Source organism: Chelonia mydas, chromosome 3 (genome assembly GCF_015237465.2).
Source record: "Chelonia mydas isolate rCheMyd1 chromosome 3, rCheMyd1.pri.v2, whole genome shotgun sequence".
Classification (NCBI taxonomy): domain Eukaryota; kingdom Metazoa; phylum Chordata; order Testudines; family Cheloniidae; genus Chelonia; species Chelonia mydas.
Window position 1 is genome coordinate 150,065,867 of NC_057851.1, and position 16,802 is coordinate 150,082,668.

General features: G+C 42.3%; 1 protein-coding gene across 2 annotated transcripts in view; it reads left to right on the forward strand.

The window, feature by feature from the left end:
- The first annotated feature begins 2,999 nt into the window (after positions 1-2,999).
- TOGARAM2 (TOG array regulator of axonemal microtubules 2) overlaps positions 3,000-16,802 on the forward strand; it is a 45,867-nt gene continuing 32,064 nt past the window's right edge. For both annotated transcript variants that reach the window (XM_037895571.2, XM_043543533.1), the window contains exons 1-6: positions 3,000-3,129; positions 4,161-4,295; positions 4,930-5,163; positions 5,866-6,095; positions 8,061-8,248; positions 15,361-15,407. In XM_037895571.2, coding sequence (XP_037751499.1) covers positions 3,102-3,129; positions 4,161-4,295; positions 4,930-5,163; positions 5,866-6,095; positions 8,061-8,248; positions 15,361-15,407 — 862 coding nt within the window. In that variant the 5' untranslated portion in view covers positions 3,000-3,101. The remainder of the gene's footprint in view (positions 3,130-4,160; positions 4,296-4,929; positions 5,164-5,865; positions 6,096-8,060; positions 8,249-15,360; positions 15,408-16,802) is intronic.

Below are 16,802 nucleotides of genomic sequence, written 5' to 3' on the forward strand. Positions count from 1 at the left end.
CAAGTGTATTTTGCAACTGATCCTGTAGACTTGCAACACTGAAAAACCATCACAGAAATGGCTGGTGGGCTGAGAGAGATTTAAATAAAAATAATAACAAAAACATCTCCATTTTCATTTCCCGTCTGCTAATCATCCCAAGGAAACAAGAATCCCAGGAGGATGAACTTTTTTTAGATTGTACATAATTAGAAAGGAGTATAAATTCCTGTTTGTCCAAATGTTACCAGGGCCTAGAAATGTTCAAATGCTGAATTTTCCTTATCTCTTTAGAAAAGGGTTTTTTTAGCATTATTGTTTTGACGTCATGCAGTGCTGTTGCTGGTTGTGCGATGGAGAATGCCATGAAGTTGCTTTGTGTTCATTTTCTTCGTCCTGCTGGGATTGGTTTTATAATATCATAGACCCAAATCCTGGTCCCTGCAATGAGTTCAGTTTGAATGGATTTGAGGTGTGGGAGGTTTTTTCACATTGGACAGGTAAGGGCAGAATCCTACTCCCCGAGTCCTTTCTAAAGGCTGCAGGGCAGCAGTGGAGTCTCACCACAGCTACCGCTCTGGGTTACCCTGGCTTCTGTTGCAATTACCTAACCTCACCTTCACTCTGAGGGGAGGGGTGGAGCTGTGTAATTGTGCATTGCCTGTGTAACCTTCACATTACACTAACAAAGTGGTTTGCATTTACTGAACCAGTCTTGCATACTGGTAAACTGGGGCACAGAGAGATTAAGTGACTGGCCCAAGGTTACATAACAAGGCAGTGGCAGAGTTGGGTATACAAGCCAGGACCACACTCCTTTCCAGGATATTTTTCAGTCCCATTTTTAAATGCCTCAAGCTATGGGGCATCTTCTACTTCCTTTGGGAGATAATTACAGTCTAGCAGAACTTACCACTGGGACATTTCTCTCATATTCACCCTACATTTTTTTATGTTCCATTTCTCCCCACAACCCCTAGTTTATGCCCTTTGCACCACTAGAAATGATTGCTCTCATTCCTTACACACATTGCCTACACATGTTGGTCCAAAATAGCCTGAATTTTTTGATCTCATGGGCAAGCTGCAAAAGCCATGCATCTGAGTTTGTCTAGAATAGGAAAAGTGGTGGAGGTTAAGCCAGAGTTAGTTAAACATGTTTGTTAATTCTGACTTAAACTCAGGCACTTTTTCTAGCGTACACAAGTGCTTCAATAGTGCACCTAGAGAGAGCTCAGTGTCTGGGCGGGAGAGGGGCAAGGCCTTTGCTCCTGTGTTTATTGGCTGGTCTGTTTATTTTCTATTGTATTGGGCTGCAGGGTGCTATTTTAATTGATTGCAAGTTTAATTGATGGTAGGGCTCCTGGACCTCATGTACAGGCATTCTTTGTGCTATGTTTTCAATTGAAAGAATACGTTAATAAATAAATTACTTTGGCTATCCCCCACACTCCTCCTTTAGTCAGAGTTCAACCAAGCTATATGCATTTAGTTCTTTTAATGAATCGGTTTCTTTGGCTCCTTGCTGCAGTCAGCTTACTATGAGCAAAGATCTTTTCTCAATGCTTTTTTTTATTTATATCATCTAAGGGTGACATTTTCAAAAGCATTCTACATTGGCAAAATTCTGCTCCCATTGAAGTCAATGGGAGTTTTACCATCAACTTCAGTGGATAAAATTTAGGCCAATTTATCTTCATTTCACACTGCAATATATTGGCCAAAAGGTCTAAAGAAGAGGCAGTAAAAAGTTCTGAGAGATGACAAAGTCTCTGTTATAAACTGGAGAGTACTGTCTGGATTACTGAAGCGATAGGGACCAAATAAGTAAGGAAACAGACTGGAGCAAGGCTAAATAAAATTGGAAAGTAAATCTTTTAAATTACACCACTCTTCCTGCTTCTACAAAAACTACCCTTCACCCTGCTAGACTTTGAACCCTATAATATTGGCCTCAAGGCGCATTAGCCCTTGGCAAGTGTGTGTGTGTGTGTGTGTGTACACACACACAGAGTGTGAGTATGGTTTTGGTGAATGTGCACACAGAGGTCACCACTAAAAATCAACATGGACTGTGCAGTGGTGGTTGGCTTCACCATGCTATTTCCTACTCCGAAGTAAATACCACAAATACCAGTGGCGCAGCAAATGCTGGGTGGCACCAAGTGTGTGTTGGTCTGTTTTTCTGTCTGCTGTAGTCAGGATTGACGGATTCAGAAGAATTCAGGTTCTGGTTTGGGATCTAGCTGCAAAGTTCAGCACAAATGGGCAAAGAAGGCTGATCTAACCTCAGAGGCAGATCAGGATTGAAGCAGATTGGTGGGGGAGGGCAGGATACGGGCAGCTCGCACTGATGCTGCTCACGCTATAACTAGGCTGTGGATATACAGAGGACTCCAGCCTTCAGCTGTTAATCAGGCACCTTTCACTAATGTTCAAATTCAGTTGAATTAAAGAAAAAGAAAAGAAAATCTGCCACTCTGCCCCTTCTGCCCTTCCTTATATTGGGTCACAGTCATTCCTGGTGCAACTCTACAATGGAGTTACACTAAGCATAAATTTGGCCCTTTGCCATCAAGAGTTTGAAAATGTAATTTCTGCTACACAGTCTGCTGCCTGGATGCTTCAGTGGCAACCCTTTCAGAGACAGTGCCCTACCTCTGTGCCCCCTTGCCTGCACAGCTTTGGAGAGAATGGCTGCTGGAGGAATTGTACTCCCACCTCTGTGCTGGCTACCCTTTGTTTAGAAGCATTAAATGTTCTGGATTACTGAAGTGATAGGGACCAGAAAAGTAAGGGAACAGCCTGGAGCAAGGCTAAATAAAATTGGCAGGTTTGCAACAGGTGGAGATTGTGGCATTTGAATTTGGCATTGAGCCACTGTGCTAGTGCTTTTAAGCTCTCCCTTGACTTCACCAGTTTTCTGATATGTTCCAGGCAAGAACACCGTTAGACAGGGAAATGTGAGGGAAAGATCGTTTGTCACCCATGTTAATGCTGCTGTTTTTCCATGCAGGCCTCTGGACATTACAAGGAGAAGGTACCACCAGTAGCAGCAGGTCGAGTGAAAATCGAAACAGAAAGTAGCCTCTCAGCTGAAAGGAGCCCTTTAGCTCATACACATGGCAACACATGATGATTTCACAGCAGGTAAAGGACTGGATTAGATGCTAGCACTCTTTGCCTTTCGCAGCTCCACAACTAGGGATTGCTGCAATCCCATCCACTCACTGGTTACCCAGAGGAAATTAACCAGTCTTGTGACTGTGCCAGTAATGCTATCATGCTCTAGGACAGGCACCGTGTGTGCGAGTGCTATGTTCAAAACACTGTACAGTGAGCCAGATACCAGGGGGCGGTGACTGTGCTCGCAAGTGTGGCCGCTATTTTGCACTCTGCAAGAGTTTATGGTCTGTCTTTGATGTGCAAAGGTAGGGGAGGCTGGCCTGCATGAGGGAGGGGAAAAACTGCCTTACCTAATTTTGAATCTGTGTGAGTATCATGGATTAGAAAGTTTAACTCCAACATTATGGGTTTATGTAGTCTTTAGGAGTCTATGTGGAGGAAGGAACAGAGAGGAGAAAGGAGAACCAAATCCAGTGAAAATATAGGGTGAAGTTGGAGCAAAGAGGGGCAAAGGAGGACATTTGAATCAAGAAATAGGTCTGCATTTGGTAGATAGGGTACCCACATGTGTTAGATGAGTTTTGGGGACTGCTAACCTGGAGCACAGGCCCCTTCTAGCTAGAAACACAGAAGTTATTAATTGGTCTTGTGCTTTTCCTTTTTTTTTTTAATTGTTTCTCTTGGAGGAAAAAAGCCTGGATTTGAATTACAAGGAAAGAAGGAATTTTGATCTAGTTTTGTGAACCTTCCAGATGGTTTGAGATTTGCAACAGCTCAACCTCCTTGACGTTCAGCAACCTTAGTCAGGAAGGGAGAGGAAATACGGGGTAGATCACTAACAAGGAATTGTGTAATTTTGCAAGGCAGTCAGATACCCGAGTGATGAGTGTTAGATTAGAGAGGCTGCAGACAATGAAGTTTTTGCCTGAGCCTGGAGTGCAGGGTTTAACCCACACTATCTGATGTGTAATGTGTGAAAGGGGACAGCTGTTCTTTTTTTTTCTTCTTTTCAAGCACCACACACTTGGGTCATTTGTACTGTTCTTAATTTAAAGCTAAGTACCGAGCCCCTGTTGCAGTGTATTGTGGGAGTGTCCCCAAAGTCAAACCCGGATACAGATCACTGCGAGGGGGAAGCATCGATTCAAACTTGCAGCTGTATGGAAGCAGATGGACGACAGCAGATGAAGGTAAGGATGGGGACAGAATGACTATGACCTGTGGCCTAGGCCGCATAGAAACGGAATGGGAGGCATTCTCTGAGCCTGGTGTCCAGATCTACCCTTTTGTTTTTCATTTACTGTGAGTGATGATTCCAGGAACTAGTTACAAGTCAGAGAATGCTGTTGGTAGAGTCCTGATGCCTTCCTCCTGTGGAATTTCCGCCATTAAGTAGATCTGAAGGTCACTGATTAGTAGCCGGGCTTTGACCTCTTGCTAATAGAATTCAGCTGCTTGTGACCATCTGAGGACTGTTTGTTGGTGCATGTTGGACAGTCCTGTTTCTAATGGCTAATATGGTCCATAGTCCTTTGAATAAAAACCACTGCCATTGGGATCCTTGAGGTCAGTCCCAGCAGAGAGGCCAAAGACTGATATGATGCTCCCTTCTCATTACTAGAGATGGGGCCCTCAGCTTCACTCTCCTGGTCAGTCAATGCAGCACTCTTCACAAGCACTAGGGTCATATTATTTTGATCCAAAATGAAAATAAAATTAAATTGATCTCTAAAACCAGAATGAAATAAATGCCTCCGATTGACTGATGGATTCTTGATGAGTGAGGTTGACCTATTTGACTCTTGCCTTTAAATTGGCCTGCAGCCTCTCTTCACTCTGTACTGAAAGTCCAGATGAAGAAACAGTCATGCTTGTGGAGTGGAGATGGGGGCCCACCTTATCCCAGAGCTATTTCCTCTCTGGAGGGCTTGGACAGCCCCACCTTGAAACAGGATCTCAAAGAACTGGAGGTGAGCAGTGTGGCCGTGGAAACTGCTCAGATCAAGGACAAGCTCAAGAAGAGGAGGATCTCTGAGGGCTTATTTGCATCACACAGAGGTAAAGCTGGGTGCCTACCTCCTGTCCCTGATGAAACGAAACCCTTCCAAGAATAGAGGGGTTAGACTGTGACACTGACAAATACTGAGTTCAATTGCCAGCAATGTCCAGGTTTCACCCACAGTGTTGGGAGGACATATGTGGCTTGGCTGGACACAGATCCCATTTTATAAGGGGATCTGTATGTGGATGCTGGCGTCAAAACATTCTTGAAGGACAAAAATGAGGAGACTTTCCTTTCCTGTGGAGAAAAAATGACAAATTTCATCCTTGTTTATGTTACTGATTTGTTGTAATAGAGCTTAACTATCTGGAGCCACTACTTTTGCTTGGTTTATATATTCATCTTGTCTCTTTCCTTTCCCCCCCCCTTCCTGTACCTGCTTTAATCTTTCTTTCGCAGGGGTTTAAAAGTTTGTTTTCCTAATCCATATGAATCCAGATGTCAGTTTTCAAACAGTAAAGAGGAGCATAGAAAACCATCATGTTATCTGGGGTATTTCTATGGAATTGGATGGATGTGACTGGCCCACTCAACTGCAGATGGCTGCAGCCTCTCTGTATTAATGTGTGTCTATGGGAACAGTTCTCACCATTTGGTTAACTACATGTTTAGAAGAAAGTTACTGATTTGGAGTCACATTTCCGTTATCTTGGATCTAAAAGGTAGTATCCCTAGTTCTACATGTTTCTGATTTGCAGGCTTGCTTGACTCCAGTGGTCCCAAGGAGGTTGCCTTGAAGCCAGCTGTTTCCAGATCTGCCTCGCAAAGGCTGCTGATAACTTCCAAGCCCATGCCTCCCATTCAGAGCATCCCTACCTCCCCAGAGGTCAACGGCACAGATGAAAGGGAGAAGACGACCTTGGAGAATGGCATGGTCAGCTGGGGCTGTGGTGAGACCTACACTGAGCTGACTCCAACTTCCCAAGAGGTAAATGGGCATAGAATAAGAAAACTGAACCAAACCAAATATAGTTCCTTTGCAGTTTATTTAGTGCCTGGCAGGGTTCTAAGAGATTCCTCTGATGTGGGTAAAGTCTAGGATCCTATTTGAAGTGTGGTTGTACTATGAAAAGTTACTCTGTAAAGGTGGCATCATGGAGGTACTGTGGTTTTAGTGTCTGTACTGTATAGGAATTGGGTTGTATCTCTTTAAATAGTGCTTATCATGTTCTGTGTTTGAGGAGAAGCCACCAGAAACCAATCAGAGGCACCATATGTATGTAGTAACGTCTTGCATGTTTCAATATAGTTAGTAAACATGGGCATTTGTGACCCAACTGTGCTTCTGTGGTTTCTTATGGTTAATATTGTGTAAAGAGCAAAAGATGCAATCGTGTCTCAATGATTTTCATAGCAAAGCTGCTAAATTTAGAAGTATGAAGGTGTTTGCTGTAGCTGCCTGCCTTGCAAACTCAACCTGGAATCCAAAAGTCCATCATCAACTCAAATAAAGTTTCTAGAATTCAAGTAAGACCCTCAGTAGCTGCATTGCCTTCAGTGGGATTGCACAGAGGTAATTGACTGGAACTTTGCAAACAATTCTACTAAGGATACCCTAGAAGGGATACAATCCTGCAACCTTTCCATTAACTGTGTTGACTCTGCAAGGGTGACAGGAGTTACAGCTATTAGACCTCACTACACAGGAGAAGGAAGATGATTAGGAAATGCTTTTGCAAACAAAGGAAGCCTATCAAAAGGCCAGTGCATTGGATTTCAGTTATCTAGATACTGGGCCAGATTCATGCCTAGAGTAATTCTACTGGTTTCATTGGATTTTCATCAGGAATTAATTTGGCTCATTGGCAGTGAAGAAGATAATGGGAGAACTAAGAAAGGATTAATGTTTGCTCTCCATTCCTCCACTCTTCCAGTCACAATATCGATGACCCAGAAGGGGACCCATTCCAATAGAAATGTATGTCTGTTATGGAGATAGTACAGGATGGTTTCATACACAACACATTGCACTGTCATCAAGGTAGGCTGCTGTACTGGAGTTGATAGCTGACAATGAGCCAGATATGATAAATTAGATGAAAATCGGAGCGCGCCTAGGATCCGGTGATCACATTATTGTCAGGGCTGAAAGGCTGATGAGGGTCTGTAGAAAGGGCAATAACAGGAAAAAAATGGACTTTAGAGAAGTATATTTTGACAGAATGTGAAATAAGCAGTAGAAAATTGGCTGGAGTTCAGTGGTGTATGGTAGGTGGTTTAGGTACAGCCATGGGACTGTAAGCCAAACTCATCCCAGTACAATCAGAAAGTCTGAAAGAGCAACAGCTTCCCAGAAACTACACTGGCAAAGCAGGGGGATGACAGGAAGGAGGAAGGCTAGGCAGAGGGTGCACAGCTTCTGCAGTGATGAGCACGATAATATACCTAGATAGATGTCAAACTCTCCTCTCTCACACTCCACTGAAGCCCCAGTCAAGAGGGGAAATGAAGGGAAAGCAGTAAGAAAGGGGCCTTCATTTCCCCTCTCCCAGCTCGGGAGCATAGGGGTGCCATCAATTCTCCCTCCCTCAGATAGCTTCTTCCTTTTGACTGGGGCTTCAGTGGAGTGTGAGAGAGGAGAGTTTGACAGTGCTAGTCCACTATACAGAGCATGGAAGAAGGTGCACTTTCTTTTGTGATTAGAGTGGAATGCTGGCTGTTAGCCCTCCAGATACACTCCCTCTAATCCCTATCTCTGCAGAGATCTTCTGCTCTGTAGCCTAACAATGAATTCCTGCCTGTGCTAACCCATGTTACCAGCCTTCCCTTCTAAACCTCACTTGCCTCTGCATAATCACTGAGCTGGATTGAACTGCTTTGTAAAGTTAGGGTGAAGGTTACTTGTTTCAGTTTGAACTTTAACCCTGTGGGCCCTGGACTCTTCCAATTCCAGACTTCCCGGCAGTACTTGCATTGCAATGATGAGAAGATGAGGAAGTCATTAGGTTCTGCTTTGATTCCACCTATTCCCAAATCAGTGAGACCACCTGACAGAGACTCTGGCAATGCTCCAATGCCTCTTTCAAGCTCTCAGCAATTGGACCAGGCTGCTCTCACTATACAGGAGTCTGCTGAGATAAGGTAAACTTCTTCCTGGCATCTTCTTCCCTTCCATTGTAGCCTCATCCTTACAGATCTCATAGATATTTCTACTGAGTTATGTGTATACTATAGATTGTGTGCCTGATATGAGCCAAAATCACTCCAGATATATGGGAGTATGTTCTAGTGGTTACGGTTTAGGAGTAAGAGCCAGGATTCTTGCGTGTATGCAGATGTGGTCACCTGCAGATACTGCACCATCTCCAAAAAGTTATATTAGAATTGGAAAAGGTTCAGAAAAGGGCAACAAAAATGATTAGGGGTATGGAACGGTTTCCGTATGAGGAGCGATTAATAAAACTGGGACTTCTCAGCTTGGAAAAGAGGCGACTAAGGGAGGATATGATAGACGTCTATAAAATCATGAGTGGTATAGAGAAATTAAAGAAGGAAGTGTTACTTACTCCTTCTCATAATACAAGAACAAGGGGCCATCAAATGAAATTAATAGGTAGCAGGTTTAAAACACAAGAAAGTATTTTTTCATGCAATGCATTGTCAACCTCTGGAACTCCTTGCCAGAGGGTGTTGTGAAGGCCAATACTATAACAGGGTTCAAAAGGGAGCTAGATAGATTCATGAAAGATAGGTCCATCAATGGCTATTAGCCAGGATGGGCAGGAATTGTGTCCCTAGCCTCTGTTTGCCAGAAGCTGGGAATGGGCAACAGGGGATGGATCACTTGACGATTACCTGTTCTGTTCATTCCCTCTGGGACACCTGGCATTGGCCAATGTCAGAAGACAGGATACTGTGCTAAAGGGATCTTTGGTCTGACCCAGTGTGGCCGTTCTCATGTTCTTATGTCTATTCCTGACTGCCACTGACTCACTAGACCTGAAGAAGAGCTCTTTGTAGCTTGAAAGCTTGCCTTTTTGACCAACAGAAGTTGGTCCAATAAAACCTATTACCTCACCCACCTTGTCTCTCTACTATCCTGGGACCAGCATGGCTACAAGTATACTGCAGATTGATTCACTATGTAATTTTGGGCAAATCATTTAAGACCCCGCTCTTCAGCTGGACCTGAGTCTGGCCCCTCATTGTGAGGACAGAAGTTTGTATCTGCAAATACTTGTTTCTGTGACAATTTGCTGGTACACAAATTATCAACTGGGTATCTAGTTACCAAAGTTAGAAGCCATTTCTGTAAATGTAGGCCTTAATCCCTTCTGTGTCTTGGTCTTCCCATCACAAAATGAGACCCCAGATACCTACCAACTTCTCAGGAGGTTGTGAGGCTTAATTCACTAATATTTGTAAAATGCTTTGAGATCTTAGGTGAAAGACAACAAGTAGTATTGATATAGAAGAGTACAGCTTGCTCAGGAAGGACAGGCAGAGAAAACAGGGAGGAGGTGTTGACTTATATATTAAAAATGTATATGCTTGGACTGAGGTTGAGATGGAAATAGGAGACAGACTTGTTGAAAGTCTCTGGGTAAGGATAAAAGGGGAAAAAACAAGGGTGATGTCATGGTAGGGGTCTACTACAGACCACCTAACCAGGAAGAAGAGGTGGATGAGGCTTTTTTTAAGCAACTAACAAACTCATCCAAAGCACAGGACTTGGTGGTAAATGGGGGACTTCAACTATCAAGACATCTATTGGGAAAATAACACAGCAGGGCTCAGATTATTCAACAAGTTCTTGGAATGTACTGGAGACAATTTTTTATTTCAGAAGGTGGAGAATGGTACTAGGGGAGCGACTGCTCTAGATTTGATTTTGACAAAGAGGGAGGAACTGGTTTTGAAATTTTGAAAGTGGGAGGCAGCTTTGGGTGAAAGTGACCATGAAATGGTAGAGTTCATGATTTTAAAGAATGGTAGGAGGGAGAACAGCAAAATAAAGACAGTGGATTTCAAGAAGGCAGACTTTAGCAAACTCAGAGAGTTGGTAGGTAAGATCCCATGGGAAGCAAGTCTAAGGGGAAAAACAATTGAAGACAGTTGGCAGTTTTTCAAAGAGACATTATTAAGGGCACAAGAGCAAACTATCCCATTGCATGGGAAAGATAGGAAGTATGGCAAGAGACCACCTTGGCTTAACCAGGAGATCTTAAATGATCTGAAACTCAAAAAAGAGTCCTACAAAAAGTAGAAACTAGGTCAAATTACAAAGGATGAATATAAAAAAATAACACAAGTATGTAGGGACAAAATTAGAAAGGCAAAGACACAAAATGAAATCAAACTAGCTAGAGACATAAAGGCTCACAAGAAAACATTCTACAAATACATTGAAGCAAGAGGAAGACCAAAGACAGGCTAGGACAATTATTCAGTGAGGAGGGGGGAAAACAATAACAGAAAATGTGGAAATGGCAGAGGTGCTTAATGTCTTCTTTGTTCCGGTTTTTACCAAAAAGGTTAGTGGTGATTGGATGTCTAACCTAGTGAATGCCAGTGAAAATGAGGTAGGCTCAGAGGTTAAAATAGGGAAAGAACAAGTTAAAAATTACTTAGACAAGTTAAATGTCTTCAAGCTACCAGGTCCTGATGAAATGCATCCTAGAATACTCAAGGAGCTGACTGAGGAGATATCTGAGCCATTAGCGATTATCTTTGAAAAGTCATGGAAGATGGGGGAGATGGAAAAGGAAAAATATAGTGCCAATCTATAAAAAGGGAAATAAGGACAACCCAGGGAATTACAGACTAGTCAGCTTAACTTCTGTACCCGGAAAGATAATGGAGCAAATAATAATGCAATCAATTTGCAAACATCTAGAAGATAATAAGGTGAAAAGTAACAGTCAGCATGGATTTGTCAAGAACACATTGTGTCAAACCAACCTGATAGCTTTCTTTGACAAGTTAACAAGCTTTGTGGATAGGGGGGAAGTGGTAGATGTGTTATATCTTGACTTTAGTAAAGCTTTTGATACTGTCTCGCATGACCTCAGTCAAATGACATCTCCTTAATCAAATGAAAAAAAGTTCCATTCAATTACATCATGCAATAGGGGACAGCCAAAAAAGACAAGTTTTTAAAATGCTTATATACAGTGCTAGAAGTCTAAATAATAAGATGGATGAACTAGAATGCCTAGTATTAACTGAGGATATTGATATAATAGGCATCACAGAAAGGGGTGGAATGAGGATAATCAATGGAACACAATAATACCGATAGAACAGGTCATGCTGGTGGGGGAGTGGCACTATATGTGAAAGAAAGTGTAGAATCAAATGAAGTAAAAATCTTAAATGAACTAAATTGTACTATAGAATCTCTATGGATAGTAATTCCATGCTTGAAAAATAAGAATATAGTAGTAGGGCTATATTACAGACCACCTGACCAGGATGGTGTTTGTGACTCTGAAATGCTCAGGGAGATTAGAGAGGCTATTAAAATAAAAAACTCAATAATAATAATAATTAATAATGGGGGATTTCAACTATCCCCATATTGACTGGGTAAATATCACCTCAGGAAGGGATGCTGAGATAAAGTTTCTTGATACCTTAAATTTTATACCTTGATTTATTTCTTGATACCTGCTTCTTGGAGCAGCTGGTCCTGGAACCCACAAAAGGAGAGGCAATTCTTGATTTAGTCCTAAGTGGAGCACAGGATCAGGTCTAAGAGGTGAATATAGCTGGACCGCTTGGTAATAGTGACCATAATATAATTAAATTTAAACATCCCTGTGGCCGGGGAAAACTCCATAGCGGCCCAACACTGTAGCATTTAATTCCAGAAAGGGGAACTACACAAAAATGAGGCAATTAATGAAACAGAAATTAAAAGCTACAGTACCAGAATTAAAATCCCTGCAAGCTGTGTGGAAACTTTTTAAAGACACCATTATAGAGGCTCAACTTAAATGTATACCCCAATTTAAAAAACATAGGAAGAGAACCAAAAAAGAGCCACTGTGGCTAAACAACAAAGTAAAAGAAGCAGTGAGAGGCAAAAAGGCATCCTTTAAAAAGTGGAAGATAAATCCTAATGAGGAAAATAGAAAAGAGCATAAACTCTGGCATATTAAGTGTAAAAATATAATTAGAAAGACCAAAAAAGAATTTGAAGAACAGCTAGCCAAAGACTCCAAAAGTAATAGCAAACATTTTTTTTTAAATACATCAGAAGCAGAAAGCCTGCTAAACAACTAGTGGGGCCACTGGATGATCGAGATGCTAAAGGAGCACTGAAAGATAAGGCCACTGCGGAGAAACTAAATGAATTCTTTGCATCGGTCTTCACTGTTGAGGATGTGAGGGAGATTTTCAAACCTGAGCCATTCTTTTTGGGTGACAGATCTGAGGAACTGTCCCAAATTGAGGTGTCATTAGAGGACGTTTTGGAAGAAATTGATAAACTAAACAGTAATAAGTCTCCAGGACCTGATGGTATTCTCCCAAGAGTTCTGAAGGAACTCAGATGTGAAATTGCAGGACTACTAACTGTCATCTGTAACCTATCATTTAAACCAGCTTCTGTACCAAATGACTGGAGGATAGCTAATGTGACGCCATTTTTTAAAAAGGGCTCCAGAGGTGACCCTGGCAACTACAGGCCAGTAAGTCTCACTTCAGTACCGGGCAAATTGGTTGAAACTATAGTAAAGAACAAAAGTGTCAGATGCATTGGTGAACATAATTTGTTGGGAAATAGTCAACATGGTTTTTGTAAAGGGAAATCATGCCTCACCAATCTACTAGAATTCTTTGAGGGGTCAACAAGCATGCAGACAAAGGAGATCCAGTGGATATAGTGTATTTAGATTTTCAGAAAGCCTTTGACAAGGTCCCTCACCAAAGGCTCTTAAGCAAAATAAGCAGTCATGGGATAAGAGGGAAGATTCTCTCATGGTTAAAGGTTAAAAGATAGGAAACAAAGGGTAGGAATAAATGGTCAGTTTTCAGAATGGAGAGAGGTGGTGTCCCCCAGGGATCTGTACTGGGCCCAGTCCTATTTAACATATTCATAAACGATCTGAAAAAAGGGGTAAACAGTGAGGTGGCAAAATTTGCAGACGATACAAAACTACTCAAGATAGTTAAGTCCCAGGCAGACTGTGAAGAGCTACAAAAGAATCTCACAAAACTGGGTGACTGGGCAACAAAATGGCAGACGAAATTTAATGTTGATAAATGCAAAGTAATGCACATTGGAAAACATAATCCTAACTATACATATACAGTGATGGGGTCTAAATTAGCTGTTACCACTCAAGAAAGAGTGGTAAATGCTCCATGTCTAGTTGGCAGCCGGTGTCAAGTGGAGTGCCCCAGGGGTCGGTCCTGGGGCCAGTTTTGTTCAATATCTTCACAAATGATCTGGAGAATGGTGTGGATTGCACTCTCAGCAAATTTGCGGATGATACTAAACTGGGAGCAGTGGTAGATACGCTGGAGGGCAGGGATAGGATACAGAGGGACCTAGACAAATTGGAGGATTGGGCCAAAAGAAATCTGATGAGGTTCAATAAGGATAAGTGCAGGGTCCTGCACTTAGGACGGAAGATCCCAATGCACAGCTACAGACTAGGGACCGAATGGCTAGGCAGCAGTTCTGCGGAAAAGGACCTAGGGGTGACAGTGGACGAGAAGCTGGATATGAGTCAGCAGTGTGCCCTTGTTGCCAAGGAGGCCAATGGCATTTTGGGATGTATAAGTAGGGGCATAGCGAGCAGATTGAGGGACGTGATCGTTCCCCTCTATTCGACATTGGTGAGGCCTCATCTGGAGTACTGTGTCCAGTTTTGGGCCCCACACTACAAGAAGGATGTGGATAAATTGGAGAGAGTCCACCGAAGGGCAACAAAAATGATTAGGGGTCTGGAACACATGACTTATGAGGAGAGGCTGAGGGAACTGGGATTGTTTAGTCTGCAGAAGAGAAGAATGACGGGGGATTTGATAGCTGCTTTCAACTACCTGAGAGGTGGTTCCAGAGAGGACGGTTCTTATTCCCAGAAGAATGTGGCGGGCGCCAGACACCCCACCGCCGAGAAGCGGCAGCGACAAGACACCCCACCGCCAAAATGCTGCAGAGAAACGGCAACGCTTTTCAGCAGCATGTCGGTGACGAGATTTCAGCGGCGTGGTGTCCTGCGGGCGCACATAACTGCCCCGGCAGGCACCATTGTGCCTGCAGGCACTGCGTTGCGGACCCCTGGTTTAGATAATACTTAGTCCTACCATGAATGCAGGTGACTGGACTAGATGACCTCTCGAAGTCCCTTCCAATCCTGTGATTCTCTGATTCTATTAAGGCACTATGGGATGATTATAAAATTAATATACATTATAAGTATTATCCCCATTTATTAGTTTAACTTCTGTGCTTGTGGAAAACTAGCTGTCAGCCTTATGTTTGATATAATAATAAATAGTGTTAAGCTACAATTGCAATTTATATACTTCACTAAGATATTGTATATACATGTCTAGTTGCATCAGAATATACTTATTAGGTTCTTACTCACAAATTTATTTGAAGATAAATTATTTATTTATTTAAGAGCAGACGGGCCTAATTCTTTCCTGAGGGGAAGTTACATCAGTGGAACTGAGAATCAGGTGGATTTTTAAATCAAGATTGGTTGTTTTTTAAAAAGATATGCCCTGGTTCAATCAGGAATTAATTCAAGGAAGTTCTATGACCTGTGTTATACAGGAGGTCAAACTAGATGATCACAATGGTCCTGGTTTATAATCCATGAATCTGTGAATCACAATCTGATCTAAAACTGGAACAGACAAAGCTTGATTCTTTTCTCTCTCACACTAGTATAAACGTGGCTGCTCTAATTTGAGCTGTAGGACCAGCCTAACATCTAGTGGAACCAGGACCATGGACTATAAAGATGTCTGAAAGTCACTAATGTGCCCATCCCTCCTGAGCTGCATTGGGAGACACACTGCTTTCAGTCGGATCAGGATTTGCCCTTCATGTGGCTTTACTTACTGATGGACCTAATGAGCATTGTAAAGCAGTTGCCAGCAGACTGAGACCTGTGGGTTACATTTCCTGCTCTGTGATGGTGATTCTGACAAGGAACCCCTCCTCCATTAAAGTGCTCTCTCTTCCTCTATATTTCCTCATAAATTCTTTTCTCCTCAATTGTTTTAAGGTCAAGGCTAGACAGCAATGCTGAGGAGAAGATCCTTAAATCTCTGGGTATGTACAGGGCATGTATTTATTTTGTCATAAAATGAACACAGTGAGTTCTCCCCCTCACCCCCCCCCCCCCCATAGGTGAAATTATATAAATGTCTTACGGGAAAAACATTCCACAATCCTTCATTATTAGAGGGAGATACTTTAGAAAACTAACCCAGAGTCCAGACACTCAGGAGGAAGCAGTGAGGTGGCCTTGCCAGATGTGAATGGATCCAACAGATGACGTCACATGTTTGATGGCACGGATTGAAAAGTTCACCCCCAACAGCTCATAAATAAAATAGAAAGCATTTCCTCAGCTCCTTCATCTCATACACTTTACTAGATGTGAACTTGCCTCTCTATACGACCATTAGCAGTGCTTAATTTGTGCCTTAATGCTAAGCCCCAGCACCTTTGGCAGTTCATAACCCAGGCACCTCTGGGCTTGGTGCATCAGTTATGAAGGTAGAATATTGCTGTAGTCCTGGCACCTAATTGCGTGAGCCCTGTTACCTCTTTCATTACAGATTAAGCACTGGCTGTTAGTGCCACTGAAGGTTACAGACACATGAACCATTTCATACAAAATAAGAAATGCCCTCTAAACCTCCACTCTAAACTTGAACTGAACCCAGACTGAACCTTTTCTGAGATCTATACTAGTCTGAGCCACTTTGTTTATTTTTGCACTGGTAATTCCAAAACCCCATGACAGAGGTTGTTCTTGCAATCTTTCCAACCCAGATTTACTAGACCAAGAGGTTCAGATATGGATTCACACTGTGGAGTGATTATCTGAACTGAACTTTTCAACCTCCTAAAGTATAGTTCTAAAAATTTCATCTGTAAAAGAGGCATTTATTGTTTGTTTTATCAAAGGCATTTATTAAGTCACCTCTCAGTTACTTCAGATCAAATGAGATTAGTTGTCTCTCAAAAATGTTTTGTTCACCTAACTACCAGCCCTACAAACTCAACCTTGGATCGAGAGTCATGCTGAGTTCTTTCTTTCTCATGCATCGTCACTGAGAATATTCTGCGAGTTAAATTAGGGCCTCAGTTACAAGTGTGCAACCCCAGTATTTTTAGGTTAAGGCCTGAGTGACACCTTTGCTACCCCATTGCCTTCAGTGGATTTACACAGATATAACTACTGGAACTTAGTAAATAATTCTGTTGATAATGTTTGAAAAAGAATAGAATCCAGCTTACCTCTCCCAGAGCTGTGTGGACTCTCCAGTGGTGCCAGGAGTAAAACATAGTAAACGCTTAATTTGGTTGCTGACATGCAGCTATGACTATAAATGTAACCAGGGAGCAGATTTGCTGAGTTACGAAGGTGATGTTTTTACATAACTGTTTTTCAGAGAAGAACTGCCCTTTAAAGTTAATCCATCTCTTTAGTTGGTA